Raw genomic sequence first — 20,124 nt, 5'->3', positions numbered from 1 at the left:
TAAATACTGTCATTACTTTTACCAGTTATAATCAACTAAATTTCAGAAGTTGACATTTTCTGTCCTGTGAAAAGTGCCAGGTCGTCACGGATTTGGAAGCACTGTGCTTTTATGCATTTAACAGCACATTTTGGTGAGAAACCACGATTTGTGGAAGGCTCTGTAGCACTCAGGTACTCAGAGAGTTGCAACAAGCCACTGCCCTCTGCCTAACATCAGGTGGTTCTTTGCTTTTGTGCATTTATTAAATGTTATAATAATTTGTTCCTAGTTAGAAAAGGTCAGGCCTGGGTGACTATGACCAGGAATGAAGTATCTGAAGATTTTCAGTCAGGATTTACAGCACATCATAGTACAGAAACAGCACTGTTAAAAGTCACCATCAATCTTCTCTTAGCCTCAGACAATGGACTCATCTCTCTATTTGGCCTCTTAGTGCTGCTAAATAATTAAATCTTATTTATCAAATAGATTCCAGTTTGGTCATGTTCATGATGAAACTTCCACGCACACGAACGTTAATTATGGAGTTCCACAAGGCTCTGTGCTAGGACCATTTCTCTTCACCTTATAAATGTTTCCCTTAGGCAATGATATTAGAAAGCAGTGTATTAATTATCATTGTTATGCAGATGACACTCAGCTTTATCTATATATAAAACCTAATTAAACAAACCAGATAGCTGGACGTCAAGCATGTCTAAGGGGCACAAAGGCCTCGAAGAGCAGTAACTTTCTATATATAACATATAAAGTTATTTTATTTACACCTATAAACCCCAGAAATAGCTTTTCTAACATGATAGAACAATATTTGCAGCATGTGGGCATGTATTAACATTAATATTTAGATTATATATAATATAAGTGGAACTTAAACGCAAGGAGAACTAAATAAGGAAATGCTATTTTGGGGCATATAAATGCGTTAATGCATTAAACCTAATGATAACAATAATACACTTTAAGAAAAGACAGAAAACTGCTTATGGTTTAACTGGGTGGAATTATTCTTTAGAGTCTGTATTGCTGAACATCCATCCACCCTGCTGACATGGTCCAGACACTGAACCTTCAGCCATCTCCAGCTGTGCATCTGACACTGACCTCTGACCTTCCTCCTTCAGGAATCAATGATCAGACATTATGAAAAGAGGCGAGGCGTAAAGTTAAGTGTTTAGCATGTATAGGGGAGGTGGCACACCCAGGGAAAACATTACATAAGGCATACTAAAATATTTACAAGCCTCTGTCGGCTCCTGAGCCTCCACCTTTCATCAAGTGCCAGGGCTCTGCCATCCGGCGTGGCCCCTGCCGTTCGTTAATGGACTTCCTCCTCAACTCTAATGAGAGGATGGCTGCTGTGTTTATGTGCACAAAGCCCTTTTCAAGAGTGAGGACAAGAGGAATACCACATTTCAAGGTGTTTTACTGAATGCTGGTAAAGGAAAATAAGGGAAGGAACAGCTGTCTTTGTGAACCTATGCAGAGTTGTTTCCAGTATCTGGAAGACAAACGTGCAATAGAATTAATGGGCACTACAGAGACAGATACATCTATGGACTAAATGAATAATTGGACATTTATTTATGCAGTGTGAAGAAAGTATATGAACTGGGTAAATACCATAAAAGGAATCAATATCTTTGCCTTAGTTATTTTTAGACATAAACAGAAGGAAAGAAAGTCAGCGTGCCTTGGTAGCTGTTAAAACTCAGTTTTTTTCTTTAGGTGTGAAGATCTTAGAAGCAGCTGGTGATGTTTTTTTAACAAATTAAGTCCACCTAATGAGAAAAATGTCATCCTATCATACTTTGTAAAACTATCCATGTCTTGTTTAAATTCTAAGTATATTGTTTTTTTAAAGCCACTTCCCCTTTTCTATATTTATTGTCTCCAAGTCAGTTATCACATTTTCTGTCCTGAGACCCTCAAAAACCCTAAAGAAATGTCACAAAGCAGCAGTGATCATACAGTACAGTAGGTCTTCTATATACAAAATACTCAATTGTATAAAAAAGGCAATAACTCATGTCATGACTGTTTTGATCTGAATGACTGACATATTGTTCTAGTCGTGGCTAGTCACCGATTACACCGACTGATTATTTTAAAAGAAGCCCACTGATAAATCTTATGATGATGAGACCACTGTGTTACAGAGAGTCTACTCAAACACATTTGAGGGAACCAACACTGTAGCTTTTCATAGAGAAGTGTGTTTCTCATTTAAGTCTTTGAAAGCTAAAGGGGAAGGAGTCAGCAGCTCAGTATAGAGCAATAAAAACCTGCATATTGGTGCTTTGGAGTACAGCTGACCTATACATTCCTTCTGAGAATGAAAAGCTACTAAAAAGCTTCCTTTTACCGTGCTCATCTCATTCAAAGACAGCAAGCAAAGGTTCATTCAGATCAAGGACGGACTCTGTCTCTGCCCTGGTGTCTTTTTTCCCCCCATTTTAAGCTGCTGCCTGCTAATGGTTGAATATGATGTGTATTTATCTGTCAACCACTGGTCTCACAATAGTGATTCAAAGAGGATAGAAAAAAGAAAAAAAATGATTAATATAATACCAAGCACGATTAATTAACAAGATTCAAACAGAAGCATGGTTCAAGAACAAGTCTGTCATTGGACATTTATCATTTCTCTTGTACAAAACTATAAAGTGTGGCTGCTCAAACAAGGGACCACTAAAGACAGAAAAACTAAATGAAAGTCAGAAAGTATTGATTGATTTTTGTCAGTCTACCTGCTGACTGCCCCATGGTGTTTACATCAACAGAACAATCCACACAGAAGCTATTTAGTCTCCAACATCGCTGATGCAAAATCTACTCGTCTACTGGGTCTACTATTATCCCAACCATTATTATTTGAAGGGTAGAGTGTTGGTAATAATCCCTCACTGCACAAGAAGAGACATGCAATAGTAATTAGTCAAACTGTAAGCATAGAGAGCAACGGACCAGGAGCACAGTGTTATTACTACCAACAAAAAACACCCAGAGGTGACCAGTTACAGCTGCAGCATGATAGGATTACCTTCACAGGAGCATCATGTACAGTGTGTGTGTCACATACGGTGTCTATTTTGGTAGATGTCAGTGATCCTGTGAAGTATTCTGTTTATCAGCCAATAGTTGAAGTGTGCTGGGATGGTGAAGGGATGAAGTGCTGTTTCCTCCCACTGTCTCCCTTATTAGCTCTCTTCCCCCTGCTCTGTCACTGAAGTAGCACAGTTGTGTCAGCACTATTAGTCATACCTGTGGTGGAAACACTGGGCAGGAAAGGCCTGGATCTGTCTTAATCACCCACTTCCACTTCCTGTTCCTCAACATGCCAACAACCTGCTGTGGGCGGACACTGATGATGGGAAACAGCACAAAACAGAAGGGAGCACTTGACTAGCATGTTATTATAGTTTCACTAATACAAGGGCAGGAGACGAGGAGGAAAATTGCACGTACACACACACACACACACTTCTTTCTTGATTATGTTCAGACTTAAATTTCTAGATGTTTTACCTGAATTCTCAGCCAGAAAGACACAACATGTGCAGGTAAATAATGAAAGCACAAGTAAATAAGACTTAATTATCACCACTCTCATGAAACGAAGGCTTCAGCTGGTGGATCCTTCACAGCCTGAATTAACCCAATATATTTCACGCACTTGTGTTAAAAGCAGACAAGTATTGACTCTGTTGAATGGTGTATGATAGTTTGGTTCTCATATATTTATCGAGATGTAAATGCATGGTGCAAATGTTTAATTCTTTGAGTTAATTACATTAAGAAAAGCTTACGGTCAGAATATGAAAGAGCTTGTCTTGTCCCGTCTTTAAATAAGTTCAAACCAACGAAGCGTGACCCAACTCGTCGGCCTTCTACCCAGATTTAAAAAAAAAAAAAAAAAAAAAAAGCAAACACTGCACCTTAGCCTGTTTCCTTTCCATTCACCGTGAGTCAGACTGTACACTTATGAAACCGTTCCCTCAAAAACTATCTTTGGCTCCTTCATAAACCTTGAATCAACAAGTCCTTCCGCCCACCCAGCTTCTACCTGAAGTGACTGCAGTGATCTTTCTATTATTGCTCTGTAGGAGAAAAGAGATGAGAGATATGAACAGAGAAGCAAAGAAAGAGATGGGAGCTGCAGGATAGAGAAGCGGTGGTTGACAAAAGGCAGTCTGTAACGGCCATGAATCATCAGCGCTGTCTCTATTGAGCCCACGCAGCCAACTCAAGAGGAGTATAAATAGTCATCATCATTTAAAGGCTGTTATAAAAATGACAATATGAGAGAAACAAGGCAAGCAAACATCACATCACGCCTACACAGTCAGACCTGCTATCAGACCCACTTAACTGATCCTGATTATTTTTTTTCCCTGTGTTGTCTGTTGCCCTCCTTTCTCATTTACACTTTTAGCATAGCGTCACTTGTGTCCAGCACCTGGTGTCAGGTGTCAGCCTGACTCTGGTGCATGAATCCTTCCATCCATTATCTAGACCCACTTATTCCTAACCAGGGTCCCAGGGATCTGCTGGAGTCTATTCCAGCTCTCTTTGGGTAAAAGGAAGGGGTCCACCCTGGACAGGTCCCCAGTCCATCACAGGGCATGTCCACTGGACCATAAAAGTACACCCTCATCTTGCTTGTTGACTGACTATGTTCAGTTTGCTTGGTTTGGATGTGATAATACAACAAAAAGAGCCGAAGTCTTCTGGACTCAGAATTTGAAACAATAATTTTCCAATCAAACACACGCTCTTACAACAACCCCATACTGCACAGATGCATATAATAGTAAAAGCCTGTTATGATACAGACCATGATAATTGGATGGTTTCCGTTATCCGTTCGCCTGCATCTGGGACAGTTCACATTAGCACGTGCTGCTTTTGACAGCCAACTATATCAGCCCCCTGCAAATCCAACTGATTCACACAGGGATCACAGTGGGAGATGGGCGATGAGGGTGCTGAAGGGATTGGTAAGTGGGTGTCATGAAGACATCTAAGCATATCCACCAGCTTATAAAGAGGCAATTCCAATATACGAATGGTCCAACTATTATTGTCACCGACAGCTCGTCAGGTGACATTTCGGTAGGTTTGATGGTGTAGAGGTGAGGATCTGAGAAATCTGAGGGCACATCTGCAATGTTGTCAGAAAAAAAGAAACCCAGCAATCTGAACATTGCAACTACTTTTGTCACAAGCTTCACAGCCTTTCAGGAACGAGTTTAGATTCCACCTTTTGTTGATTTTGGCAGCAGCTGCAGTGCCTTTGCACCCAAGTTATTTCTCACCTCAAGAACCATTTATAAAGCATTCGCTAAACAGTAAAAGTAGAACCGTAAAATAACTTCTCCCATAGTTATACATGCTTTTACATTCTCCACTCCACACCCAAGTCAACAGCAGCTGCCAAATATAGATTTATTGTCTACAGTGCTGATGTGAAGCTTGAGTTTGCTAATGGTCAGCTTCTTTTCTTAAAGTGCCATCTGCCTGGAGTCCAGTCTCATTTAACCAGTAAAACCGTTTAAACTGCATTCGTATTGACAGCAACACAAACTCTTTGATTGGCAAGGTTTAGTCTGAGTAAAGTGCAGAACAGTGATTATGAAAACATTTATGACAAAACTGCCCTTTAAATTATGTCCACAGAAGGACCAATGGAACGAATCCCATGTGACATGGAGACAGTTTTCACAAGAAAAGAAACTGCAACACACAAGAAGGAGGAAACAAAACTATAAATGGTTGTTCTAGTTTCAGTATTTATAAGGTCATCTGGTAAACTGAGAGCACCCAGATCAAACCTTTTTCTTAACCACAACATGTGGGTGGGGTTAATTTCAGATGACCAGATACTTAACCCTAATCAAGGAACTAGATTCTGAGCTTAACCAAATGATCATCTTGAAAGACTTTCCTGATCTCTATAAACTTTATGGTGGATGCCAAACCTTTATCTTGACTCAGAACAAGCTTCTACCCCAGTTAATATACCGGGCCAATACCTTATTTATCCATAATGACCCAGTGGATTTCCTCTAATCTTAATACTCTCTGAGCAAATGCCAAATTTTAACCTTAAACATCAAGGAATGGGACTTTAAATTTGAAGATTAAGATTTATATCCTTCAGTGTTATAACCACTGTATGAATTTCAGCTTGATCATTTCCCCCAGTCTTTGCAGATTTTCCTTACTTGAATGTTGAGCTGACATTGTCTTTTAGCTGATCCATGTGTGCCTCCTCCTCCTGTGGCTCTCCTCGGTCCAGGTGGGAGCAGGGGGACTATTTCTTCTGAGTTTACTGGGTCCTGGTGGTCTATTCACAGTCCAATACAGAGACACATTTAATAATTCACGTTGCTTCACAGATGTGCACACATCAAAACACTTACATGTACTAGAATTCAAAACTGAGCTGCTGTATATTGAGAGATCCCACCCTCCATACAGAGCTATATATTTCTATGATAGATAAGGATATGGTCTTTGTGTTTTTATATATTTTTATTATTTGTCTAGATGAACTTCCTTTTTAAGGACCTGCCTTGGTAAGGGATTAGATCAATCTTCTTACTGTTCTCTTTACTTTTAAAAAAAACTGTGAGACATCCCAAATTCATCAGAACCTGGAATTCAGGTCATGTGATTTTAATTTCTTTTTGTGACATAAATTTAACCTGTGTCCTCCTCTTAGCCTTCCTCTGAAATGGTAGTAATGTTTTAGTCCTCTCCTGCACCTGAAAAGGTTGTTCTTCATGTCTGGCAAGGCCGGCCATTTTCTAACCTTTTAGGTGCCCCAGGACCAGATCCGGTCCCAAAGTTAGTCCAAAGTATGTCCAGATATTTCACCAAAGATCGTCGGATAAATTTGAATACAGTCTAACAAATTTTATATCTAATAAAAGCTTAAAGTCTCACGATTCAAATGGTATAAAGCAATTTAGGATTGAATAACCACAGCGACTACAGTTTCTTAATATTTAACAACAGTACAAATACAGTACAGCAGGCTGGTTCTTACCTTTCTGTCGTGTTACTTCATACGTGTACTCAAACATGGAGTGTCGCATATCGTTTTGTTCGTTAGAATCCATAGAACAAAGTGCACCCATGTTTTAGTCCAAATTCTTTTTCAAAAGACTGTACTTGAACAGAGCTGCCCTGGGTCCATGCTCCGGCTGACCGCGTTGGACTAAGACCAAGTAACTGTCTTTGCGCAGGGCCAGACGCAGGTACTTCAGTCCTGGGGGAACAGGAAACATCTAATCACTTCCACACAGACATTTTCTTACACACATACACAAAATGCAAACAGTCTGAAGCACACAGCTTATGAACACACTTGCCAAGACTTATTTTATTAAACTCATTCAGGCAACTGTTACGGATACAGCCATTAAAAATACAACATTTCCAACATGGTTGAGGAGACAAAGCAAAAATCTTACTGCTTTTATTAAGCACAGGTTACACAGCCCATTTCACCTTTGCTCTCACCTATCTCCAGTTCCACAGAGCCAGCTGCTGAGGGTGGGGTCTCCTCAGAAAACCACATTTTCTTCCAGCCTTCCCTGAAATCAGACACCATGTTGGAATTTATTTAATCTGGAACCTACACAGGGTGTTTACGAGCAGAAGACGACAGAGAAGATAGTTTGAAAAGACTTGGTTGGTTATGAATGAACACGAGATGAATTTGCAACAACTGTGTTGAAACACTGCAACTTGAAAATGTTTCAGTTTGAGTGAAGAATGTCTGCTTATCCCAAAAGCTTTAGACTGCACTGTGAATGCACAGGTACAAGAACAGAGAAAACAGATCAGAGGAAAAACTGGAGCAGGTTTTGAGAGTTCACTCAGAGTGAGCCGTCAAACAAACACAGCCACAGGAGGTTTGTGTGTGATGATATCTGAGAGTGACAGCGGGGTTCTCCGAGAGGCCGTGACATGACACCAGGCTGTGAGCAGAAGTGTACGTTTATTTCAGCAACAACAGATACGTCTCTTGGTGTCTCATGGTTGACCTGTGGACCTCCATCTAGTGTTAGACATCACTAATTATCTCTTAACATACAGAGAAACAGTTCAACTAATAATAATTTGGTCCAAATCAACACTGGCTTGTCCTGAATGATGAAAACTGGCTCTGGATCCAAACAAACACGGCCACGTTGGACTAGACCTCAGCAGCAGTTAGCCAGTCACATGTACCTTAAGCAGAAAAAATAAGTAAAAATCTGAAGGCAAGAAATTGGCAGGTAGCATACCAGGCACAGGTTTCAGTCAAGCAACATCTGTCAGCCTGTTAACAAGGCTCAGAACAGGCTGAAATACTGAAGCACAAACAGCACAGAGGCTCTGGGCAGGTTGATTGGCAAATAGAGAACAGGTGAGACAGGGTGCTGGGGAGATCAGGTGACGTACACGAGCAAAAACCTGAAGAAAGGTGGAGGGGTGAAGCATGACAGGATCTGGAACCAATTAATTTAACCATGTTCCACATTTGTTCCTTTTGAATCCTTGGTTTAGTCTCATAGTGATAAGAGATAAGGGAATTTATATACTAAATTTTTCAGTCATATTTTTGCATGTTTGAACCCATTTACAGCAATTTTATCTTTTACAAGCCATGATATTGTACTGTAGAAACATGAATGTCATTTTTTTATCTGATGAAGAGGGAAGAACACTTTGTGTCATAAAGTGTACTACAAACACGCTGAAACCTGAGCATTTTGGCTAGAGGCCTTCATGACGCTGCTGAAATTGAAATAAAATGTAAATACATATATTGAAGTTGCACAAGACATAATAAATGAATTAAAGGTGTGTGGAGCTACAGAAACGACATGAGAAAAAAAAAGGCACTGTGACCATTTATCTCTCTTCATAATAACATCAGGGTCACATTAAAAAGCCTGTACAAACAACAAACAATATAAAACACAATCCCAAATACAGAGAAATGATGAAGTACAGCCAATTTGAAGAGCAGCTAATACGACATAAAACAGAAGTTACAGTACATGTATGTTAGTATGACCCTGTGCTGTGTCTGCATTTTGCACAAAACTCAAAAATAGAGCTATAAATGGTGAAGAGCATTCATTTTTTCAAAAGCACAAATGAGGATCTTTTTTTCTGTTTTGTTAAAAATATCTCGAGTGTATTCATCCCTGTATGAATCAAACCCTGTAATCAGCTGACTCCATTGTTACACACCTTCTGTGTTGGAGAGGTTGATCTATTCATGGCATTGATACATTATGGATGAACAGGGATGCAATTTTGGATAAACCCATGAATTAATAAAGCGAGGCAGGGCTGTCACGCACGCTGACGCATGCACACGGCTCTCAGCTGTGCAAAGAAATGATATGCTTTTTAATTAGCAAACTGCCTGCTGACCTATTAGAAGAAAATTTACAACCTGCCAGCTCACAAATCTTTTCAACTTCTCTGACACACACACACACACACACACACACACACACCTCATCCCTCACTCTCACACCAACACACCCCTTGTGTGTCTCTAACTGCAACCGAGTCTCACTTTTAAAAACACCTCAAAACCTCTTAAAATAAAAAGTGCCATGTTTTTTCAGGGAGGTGGTTTCACACACACACACACACACACACACACACACACACACACACACACACTTTCTAATGTTAACCTTCATTTGCACCTTTGAACACAAACAGGATCACTGTGAAGGTTAACAACATATGGGCAGAGGCCAGCCCTCACGTTATCATAACTATTCGGGAGAGGTGTTATGGGCTGGCAGTGTTTGAGCGAGAAAGAGAGGGAGTGTGTGTTTGTATCGGTGCAAATCCACTGACAGGAAGTGTTTGGGAGGTTTTTGTTGTTTTTAGTTTGTTGGGGGGGTTTTGAAAGGAGGGGCGGGGTGGGGGTTGTTTTCTTTTTTTTTTGTGAGCTGTTCCATCTGTTGCTTCCGATGAGGTTTTGGTCACAGCCTGCTCTCAGAGCTGGATTAATAATCTGGTTTGAGAGAGAGAGAGAGAGAGAGAGAGAGAGAGAGAGAGAGAGAGAGAGAGAGAGAGAGAGTGCACCATACACAGGAAAGAGCGAGAGTAGGAAAGCATGATGGTGTAAGAGATGAGATTGTGAGGATTGGCAGTGGAACTGATAGCATGGCTGGCATGCAAGAGGGAGTGTGCATGTGTGTGTGTGTGTGTGTGTGTGTGTGTTTTGTGTATGTGTCTTGCGAATGAGCTGGTAGCCAGTGTGTATGTGTGTGTGTCTGCCTTTGCAATTTTGGAACTTGTAACAGGATCTGTGAGGGCAACAGGAAATTGCTGGAGTGGATGAGAAGGAAGCAATGTGACATGAGACAGGTGGGTGGGGGATTTGGAGGGTGGGCGGGTGGTGCTGGGTGCTGGGTGCTGGGGGAGCTGATGGAAGGATGGATGGAAGAAGGAGAGATGCAGGGGGTGGAGGCTGCTGTCAACACGCTGTCGCTTGAGGGTAAGAGGGACAGGAATCATTAGCAGAGGATTAGCAGGCGCGCCAAATTTAGCCCTGAAACCTCTTAGCTTGATTTTTTCATGGCCAAAAAGCCAGTGGGAACTGGGGCAGTGGTGCTCCACGCTGAGCCTGCAGCTGGATATCATGTCCATATCCAATCATAAAGCAGATATGGCCTTTTTCATACATTTGCATGTTACTTTGCAGCATATAATTGGGAGTAAGCTTTGGTTTTGATGCCGCGTACACAAAATAAGAGAAGTCTTTGACTGGACATTTGATCAGTGCCAGCAACTCAACAGTTTCTTGTCCAGGTGCTGAGTTCAGACTTTGAGAAGTTACTTTCTGGCCTGTGCTCTGTTTGGAACAAAAACTCCCCACGCACTGGCAACGTAGCTGTGCTCCAACTGGAGGACGGCGTTATTAGCAAGCACCTGGAGTCGTGAGCCATTTCTGCTACAAAAACTGAACAATCTCATTCTCCAGCCAAAATAGCAGTTGGGTTGTTATTATTCAATACTCAACATGGTGATATCAGGATCTCACTTGTAACTGGCTATTTTATTTTACTCTACTCTAAAAAAAAAAAATGTGTGTAGGAGGAAAAAAACTTCTATCAATGTTTCTGCAAGTCCCACTGCTGATAATAGAGGTAGAAGTTGAGTTTACACACAGTGATGATGATGCAGCACGGTGCATAAGTGTGGTTACTAATAAAAAATAAAATAACGCATTACTTATTTCAGATATACAGCATATCTGTCACTAACCAGTCCACCAGAGTCATTTGCTGCTTTGCCTGAAGTTTGTATCGTCACCTGATGAGCCTCAACACTTGACTTTAATCCTGTCGAACATCCAAACCAGTGCAGACCCTTGTGTTTTTTACTGCGGTGCTATTTCTGGTCTCAAGGCCTGCTCACTCTCCCCTCACAACTGTACATTTAACTCCACACCTATCAGTCATCCTGCCACATGTCCACATGCCGACCTCCCTGGCAGCCCTCGCCGTGACCCAGCCATACGTGTTTCCAGATCCCTGTATGGCCTGCCCTGTCACAGCCATCATGCCGTGGTGATGAAGGTGCTGATGGGGTCTGCCAAGCCCATCTACATGCCTGCCTAAAATTAGCAGTGGTAGTTTCCTGTGCCCTTTAATCCTTGGCTCTAAAGCCATGAATGACCAAGCTGCAGACAGGAAGAACGGCCATGAGAGCCCCCGAGGTGCTCAGCGTGTCACGCATACCCTACGCATAGCCCTGTCTGTCAGTCATGGTCCTGCCATGACATCACCACAGCCCATTGTAACAACAAAAGCTTCTCAGGCTGTCACAGTGTCCAAGAGCAGGACATTGAACTTCACAGGACACCTCTGCTGCCGTACCATTCTTAAGTTTCAGCTGATACTGGAACTGTTTGTAGAGGCTTCTTGTCCAGTAAATGCATTAGCTGCTCATTAGAGGAACTTAAGACTTACTTAATATAATAGATCATTTAATCCAAGTATACAATTCTTTAAATCAGGTACTGTTTTTTTTTTTTTATGACAATGGCCAGGCAGCTGCAGAGATGGCACAGGTAAATAAAATATGGACAACTTTGGCCTTGGATGCAGTAGTTAAGCAACTGGCTAACACAGACACAGCAACTATAACACACACATTTGACTGGTTCTGGTCTAGGTGTACCCGTACCCAGATTAGTGTTAGGTAGGAATGTTATCAGTCTGTGTCTGTACAGTGTTTCTGGACTAATCCTGTGCTACGCTGATCATTAACTCTTCCAGCCTACAAACCCAATGACCCTGTGCAGCAGAAAGAAAACAAAGAATGAGTGGTGATGCTAATAAATATTACTTTAACATCCCACAGAAAGAGCAATTGTACTAAATACCAATGTACACAGCACTGTATACTTGGAATTTCTACTGCCTACTTCCTTTTTTTTTTGCCTCTGGTCACACAAACCCTTGTGGGCAATGTAGCATGTAAGATTTGAGTGAGTTGGAGCAAACACTGCTCGTTACTGCGTGTGCTTTGCTGTTACACTTGGATTGTAGGAGTCTACTATTATGAAATCATTACCCAGGAAACGGAAAAATATCACCTGAACTGGAAAGTGGGCAAAGGGGAGAGTGCTGGCACCTACTGCAGGAGTCTTTTTATAAATCATTTACGTCAGGACATGAGTGTGCAGGTTCAGTTCTTTGTTACTTGGCCAATGATTCACTTGCTTTGTTCAAATGCATGCCAGATTGGATTTCCGGTCTATACCTACAAAGGCTACATCAGAGAGACTTTGCACTTATTTTGTCCTGTAATTGCGTATTTATTCGATATTTAAATGTTTTTTTTAAACTGTTTATTTGCTTTTTAGTTTTACTTTTAGATGTTTTTGTAGAAGACATCTTAACTTCCTGCCTGCCAGATTTTTAGATATTTTATTTTTAATTTTCGATACTCTTGAAGGGAAATATAAGTAGATGCTGAAAAAGAGAAAAAAGGTATTGTCCACCTGGAATACATGTGAGGACTCTTTGCTGCTCACATGTTCATGCTGCTGCTTGTGTTGAACTATGCAAAATGATCTTCAGCTTGAGGACGACACTCCAAGGCAAGCACATACATGCTGCACACTCAGACAACACAAGCTCTTTGAAATTGCTGCATTATAACTGTAAATGCGATGTACGGAGATGAATTGTTTGCTTTTCTCTCTTCCCACATCACACAGATGTAACATCCTTTATTCTGTTAATCAGCCTGTGTGGGGACGTCGGTGCAGATCAGACACATCTGTGCTGAGCTGAGAAGCGAGTTGCTGCACGTGTGAGAACACAGCGCTCCTCCTCCCTTCTCCTAGGCCTCCAGGTCTTAACAGGTACATGCTACTGCACTCCCTATCAACTAACACCATTTCTGGGTGCACTCCACGGATTGTAGCAGAGGCCCTGCTTTCAGGAGATGCCCAAAGGAATGCTTGGTGAACTCACGGCCCTCATTGCACAGCGGCACCTGGAAAAACCAGTCGGGCTGTTTACAGCATGACTGGAATCACTTGAACCTGTTGAGTAGCATTTTGAAGTTTGTGAATCATTGTCATGGAGAGCGGTGTACACAGTGTTTTGTTACACAAGCATCATGTGACAGGACATGCTAATTCTGAACTGGAAAGTAAAGTGGGAGAAGTGTGTAGTGCTGTAATTCATGAATAGTGAGAGCTTTGTGAACAGCCCCATGATTCATGGTGATTGTTTTTGTTGTCGTGACTTGGCCTGCTGGTTAACACCGAACTGTATGGCGGGTGAGAAGACGCTTACATAAACGTGTTACTGTGGACACAGACAAAACACCAGCAAGCTGGTTAATGGAAAAATCAGACATGAGAAGTGGAAAATATAGACAAAATAGCATTTTATTAATAACTTATCTTTTCTTTACATTCGTAAGAGGAGTGTGGAGAGGGTGGCAGAGATCACCGAGATAACTTTGTCTGGAAAGAAGCCTTCGCTCTGGAGTGGAGCAACTCAACTCACTGAAGCTCTGGATTCTTTCTCACTCTCATCTTGACACATAGAAAATGCATTTCACAAAGTTTTCCCTGAAGAAGCAAGGTGAACTGTCCACGTCGGAGACTGTTTTAACTCTTGTGCACAGATCAGGATCACTTCCATTACCCTTCAGAGATCCAGACAACAGAGCTGGCCGCTCCAAGTGCGTACGCCATCATATATACGGTGCCACGTTTAAAACTGCTTTGAAAAGAACGAATGTCTGGGATGCTGTAGAAAATGTGTGAATTTCTCTGAAGGCTAATGAGTAATAAAAACCTTCTGAACACAGATGTAAGGCGAAACAACCGAGCTGACTTTGATTTGTGAAAGGGTGGGTGCAAAAACAAGGCCTGTCGGCTGAATTCACACATAAAGCAATTATCAAATATCTTACACATGTACATATTTTTGCACAACTCTTGGAAAGCCTACTTGATTTTTGGCATAATCAACTTAAACATACTGATCAATATTCAGTTTGTTTGCTTACATAAAAGTAGAATATGAAACAAAGAGAATCTTCAGTACCCATTTGGTGCAAAGGGTATATACTAGAGCAAGGCTTTTACTGTATTTGTCTTTTATATTAAGATATACTGTATACACAATGTATTAATGTTTCAAAAAAAAGACTCCACGAATGTAAAATCCAGTCCGGTATATTGTGTGCCATCTAAAGCTGGGGTGCTTTCAGCCCCGCACAGGCATGTCTTCACAGAAGACAAAGGAGACAGTGCACCCTGACGTCTTGGGGGAACCAGTACTGGACCCCAAAAACAAACATAGAAAAGATTTTCATTTTTAGATCTGTCCAGTCCGAACAATCACGTCTCTTTGGCACACCAGCCTAAGAACTTTGAAGCATAACGTACAGCTGTCTGACAAATCACTTTTAAGTTTCCTCAGACACAATGACAGAAAGAGAGAAAAGACCTCAGGAGTCTCACATTGATCTAAGATTGTAGAAAGTATCTGCGCTCTTTAAAGGCCTGTCGCCTTCTGTTCTGTCCCTCCTCATTTAGTAAGCAGCAGCTGCGTCCTGGCCAGGCAGCTTTGGCCCTCCAGTAACCACGCTCAGCAGCTGTCGCCTCAAACCAGCTGTATCAATAATGTCAAGAGCCCGATTGCACGGCAGATGACGGAAAAAAGAGAAACTTTTTGCAACTTTTCAAACAGGAGGCCCACGAAACCTCCAGCAAGTAGAGTGGTGGTGGCAGTTGCCCTCATGTGGACTCTAGGGGGTCCAGCTGGAAGACGTTGTGATTGGTCGGGGTGGTGAAGTAGAGCTGTTGGCTCGGTGCAGCCATGCGATTGTCACAGGGGCTTTTCAGGCCCAGTGTACGCTCAAAGTCCAGGAGCTGGCCCATGAAGTTGAAGTTGGGGGAGATGTTGGACTTCTTCATCTTGACAATGTCGTAGGCGTCGTTCATGGACAGGTTGAGCTTCTGCATCAGGTAGGCCACCGTCACTGTCACGGAGCGGCTGATGCCGGCCAGGCAGTGGACCAGGACTCCGCACTTCTGGCCTCGAGCTTCATCTGAAAGAGAAAAGGGTGGAAATGTTTTAGAGCCTTTTCAGAACACACAACAGAAAATAAAACATGTTTCAGAGCTGTGATTAAACCTCATTCGTTGAATTGCTTGGTCTATAAAAGCTCAACCCCAAAATCCCAAAACTCTTAACATTCATCCAATTAGTATTTTAAGACAAAAAAAAAAAAACACTTTATCTAAGGAACTTTTTTTAAGAGGCTGTTCCTTCCACTAGTGTTGAAAAGTACAGCCCCCCTCGACACAGACTGAACAGAATTTGTGATAAACATCTGTGACATTTAAGTCAAGCTGTGCTTGAAGTTGGAGCGTATCCAGGGAGGGAGAGCAGAGGAAGTTATTATCCTGAGCATCTCCCCGGCGTGTCAGTCAACAAACAGGGGCTGCAGCAGTAGCACACACAAACAGAGCCAACATTCTTCCGTTTTTTGGCCTCGAGTAGCCAGCTGGGAAATTGACTATTACGGTCTATTAAACCATTCTTCCGCTCGCTAGGGTTCCTCCGACAATGGTGCCATTTGGGCGTGTAAACGTAGGAGTCATGAGGGCACACTGTCAAGGCGAACAGGATGTCAACAGGGCCTGTAAATGGCTCCTTTTGTAATGTGGAGGGTGGAAGGAGGGGGGGCAGTGCCATGTCCTAGATTACTTTCAATGCCACTTCCTTCCTGTTGCGCTCGAATTACCTCCCTCCCCTCATTCACTCTACCCATTCTCCTGTTTCAACATTGCCCTTTGTGCTGCAATTACACAAGCCCCGGGACAAGAGATAGGCCAGGATGTCTTCCATTGAAGTCCAATCATTTGTACACAGTGCATTTTAGCCTGTGCACCATTAGAGGCAGACTTGTCTTTCTCTGCCCCCACACAATGGCCTTAATCTGCCCACTCTGATTGACTGATAAGACCACAGCTAGGAACACCTCATCTAATCTCAAGTGCACGACAAGAGCCTAAGAACTTCCTGGTACTGATAAGACACATATCACATTAATACCATTATATCCTGGATGACCTGGTTCCAGGTTTTCTTTTTATACGTCTTTGTGAACTTGGTCTGACAAAACAGGCACTTTTTTTTTTTTTTTTTGGCTTTTTCCACAATGTGTCAACATTTTACAGATAAACTACTGAAAAACATGAATTACTAGAAAAAGTGATTATTATTTGAGAATGAAAAGGTGTAGCAGCTGGCAGCAGGAGAAGCTGCAGTGTGCTTTCATTTCTGCAGGATTACTTACCGATGAAGCTGATGGCCTCGGGGAAGAACTGAGAAAGGTTCTGGCTCCAGTGATCCGAGATAGGAATCTGCTTGTACTTAAACTCTCCTGCGTTCTCAAAGAGGTTGGGCAGATTGGGAGTCACATTGAGGATGTACTTGATGCCGTACTCCTCCAGCACGTCCAGGTTGGTGGAGTCCTTCGCGCAGCCCAGGTAGAGGTGCGGCAAGATCTCCACCGGGAAGGAGGGCTGCGGGTTGGACAGGGGGCTGCCGTCAGAGTCCGTGGCGCTGCTCGGGTCCCGGTCTATGTCCGACTCGATGTCGGAAGAGTCGGAGCTGATCCGCAGCCCGCCGAGCCCCAGCACCTGCGCGGTGGGAGAGCTGCTGTTGGGCGAACCATCCAAGTTGGTTTCGCACAGGGCTGGATACTCGGCCTGGAATTTACTGAAGCCACCTGGAAAAGAAAACAAATGTAGTGACACATCAGTTCAGATGCATTTATAAATATATATATATATATATATATATATATATATATATGTTTATATATCCATCTAGGCTCAATGTCCGTCAGACAGACTGGGACTTCTAAGCTGCAGATATAAGGTGACAGCTACTGCGCAAAGGGCGAGAAAATAAACACACATCAGCCGGTGTGAATGAACAGCGGGGCCCTAAAGTGTGAATGAACCGCAACTCACCCTCCAGATAATAGGCCTTGTAGCCTTCATCCTTCATCCTCCTCAGCAGCAAACCCAACACCGAGCCCCCGTCCACGTTCTCGTTCCACTCACGGCTGTACTCGTCGTACAACACGATGGTGTCGGTCTTGCACCGACGCACAAACCTCTCCCGGTCCTCTCCGTTGGAGAGCAGGGAGCGCACGGGCAGGTTGCCCTTCTTGAGCCGGCGGAGCATGAGGCTCGGTATGGCCACGTTGATGGCCGTCTCGACATGCGAAGATTCGTAGAGCTCCTGGGCCCGGCAGTCCATCACAAGCAGGCCGTCCCTGTGCGTCTCCAGCTGCTCCCGGAGCCAGCCCACCGTCTTACTGATCGCCATTACCGAGTCGAGCTGGACGACGGGCTTGAGCTTGTCAAGCATTTATAAGCAGGAGTAAAAAGGGCTTTTGGAAAAGCGGAGAGCTTCCTGGCTGCACGCAGGCAAGAGTCTGCCTGGGACTTCTTTTTCAGTCCGCTCCGCTGCTCGGAGAGCAACTGTGCAAGAAAACAAAAAGAGAGAAGTGGAAATGCTCGATCAGACGAATATATTCTCACTCCGGGTCCTTCACTGTCCCTTGCGCCTTGTGGGGACGAGACGGATCAATAGAAACGCGGTCTCTTCACAGATCTTCCAACTGCGGGCTGCCTACACTGGCGCTCATTCATGTATCTGACCGGAGAGCCCGTGGTATTTATCAATGACTCACACTGGCCCTGCGACGACGCTGGCGCTTCCTCCGTCCTTGTACACACTAACTCCAAGGCTCCAAGCGCAAAGGCTCTTCAACCGCTGGCGGATGTGTTTCGCAGATCGAGAGTAGGAAGGTGTGATAGTGGCGGATTCTGCGGATGTGAACCGTGCGGGTGTTGTGCCTGTGTTTGTGCCTGCAAACGCCGCCTGCTCCCCCTCTGTCTGTCTGAATCGAGGCTCTGCAGACTCTGGCTCTATGCTCCCTCTGCGGCGCCAGGCTGCTGAATGGCTACAAACAGGAGGCGTCTCATTGGATACATTATGTCGGGCAGCCAATCAGAGCAGGCCCAGCGGCGGTCGTCTTGGAAACGGGGGCCGGATGGAGTGTTGATGAATTGTTAATGAGTTTGTCATTCACAAAAACGGAGAGGAATTTCCGCTCCGGATCAAGTGAGTGCAAACAAACAGAAGAACTGCAGCGAGAAGGAAGGAAGAGAGGGCGGGAGGGAGAGGAGTCACATAAGAGACACGGGCATATAATAAACGCATTTTACAACAGGCTGGATAGTTTGTCTTCCATGCGTCCCTGCGCACTAGAGGCCCATCCAAGCTGCTGCTGTAATGACAGTATCTAACACAGCACGTTGCAGTTTTTTTCTGGAAATGCTATAATCAACTATTAGAATGATTTTTTCAGCACAAAGGAAAACTTCATACTCGATGATGAAACAGAAACCTTTCCATAGTCATAATGCATTTTACATACCGCAGATAAAAACAACAACCAGGTCCTGTTCATTGCAGGTTTTTCAGGTGTTGCTGTTCAGCTGGAAGCAGCAGAGCTGAATATTACTGCTCTGACACTGGAGTTATTTCTGTCCGTGCAGCCTTCACTGGACTAAAGAGGTTCGTTTGTGTGGGTGCTGGAGAATCAATATGTCACCATCGTCTCTTTCTCACACTAACTACACTCGCTGGATCAAGCACACTCACTTTCTGTCCCTGCGGTGCTGCTGCACAAATCTTACCCTGAAATTTCCCTCTGACATGTAGCCCAGGCCTCTACAGTATGTTTTAATGTCCCCACATATACTATTGCTATAATAACCCAGGATTTCTGTGGTTATTTTATTATAAGGACACGAGCTGTTGGGATTATCTCTCATCAGTCACGTCCTTCACGCCCTTTTAAACGCAGACAGAGACTGAACCTCGGTCCTTACAGGGTCATCAGGGCCGCTGATTGCTTCCTGTTAACGGCCTCCACACCTAAACTTAACGCATTTGCCCTGTAAACAAAAGAAGTTCTGTTTTTATCACAATAAGAGCCTGTCAGTGCACACAAAGGCCTTAAATTGATGACCTGTTGATTTAATGTTTCATTTCCAGACTCGAGAGGTCTAATTAGCTCCAGACTGTAAGAACAACTAAACACCTCTGACTAAAAATAAAGTATGTTTAAGTCTATTAGACCTTGTTTTCCAGACCAGATCTAGAATTTGGATGGAAAAAGGGGAAGTGGGGAACAGCTGATGTTTGCCCTGAAAGAACAGCAGCATGAAACAAAAAAACTCAAATAGTTTATTGTTAGATTGCTTTAAAGTTAGCTCTTTCTACATTTAGAATACATTAGCATTTACCATCAAACCACATATTATTAGCATCACACAAATAACTGCATCAAACTACTGCACTACAAGCTGCATGTTCTGTCCCTACAGGACAATTTGAATAGTAAACCTGGAGTTTTTGTTACTAGTATAGTGGAAGCTGATTTGAAAAGTAAAGCAGCTGCACATGTGCCTTCTCACTGAGAGCACAGTTTAATCCCGTGCAAACACATCCAGCCAAACAC

The 20,124-nt window shown here is 43.0% G+C and overlaps 1 protein-coding gene across 1 annotated transcript; it reads right to left on the bottom strand.

Moving 5' to 3' along the window:
• Positions 1–13,927: 13,927 nt before the first annotated feature.
• Positions 13,928–18,573, bottom strand: dusp6 (dual specificity phosphatase 6). Its single transcript, XM_026311750.2, has 3 exons — positions 17,558–18,573; positions 16,876–17,310; positions 13,928–15,621 (listed from the first exon to the last, which is right to left on the bottom strand). The coding sequence occupies exons 1-3, from the start codon at positions 17,958–17,960 to the stop codon at positions 15,308–15,310; spliced, it is 1,152 nt and encodes a 383-aa protein (XP_026167535.1). The 5' UTR covers positions 17,961–18,573; the 3' UTR covers positions 13,928–15,307.
• Positions 18,574–20,124: the final 1,551 nt, after the last annotated feature.

This window comes from Mastacembelus armatus, chromosome 6 (assembly GCF_900324485.2).
Source record: "Mastacembelus armatus chromosome 6, fMasArm1.2, whole genome shotgun sequence".
Taxonomy (NCBI): Eukaryota; Metazoa; Chordata; class Actinopteri; order Synbranchiformes; family Mastacembelidae; genus Mastacembelus; species Mastacembelus armatus.
The sequence above is the reverse complement of the archived record's forward strand: the minus strand, read 5'-3'. Positions and strand labels throughout refer to the sequence as shown.

Excerpts from the sequence above, each read along its gene's own strand:
- dusp6 (XM_026311750.2), bottom strand. The coding sequence starts at position 17,960 with ATGCTTGACAAGCTCAAGCCCGTCGTCCAGCTCGACTCGGTAATGGCG. Across the intron at positions 17,311-17,557 it reads CAAGGCCTATTATCTGGAGG|GTGGCTTCAGTAAATTCCAG; the intron begins GTGAGTTGCGGT and ends TTTCTTTTCCAG. Across the intron at positions 15,622-16,875 it reads CGAGGCCATCAGCTTCATCG|ATGAAGCTCGAGGCCAGAAG; the intron begins GTAAGTAATCCT and ends TTTCTCTTTCAG.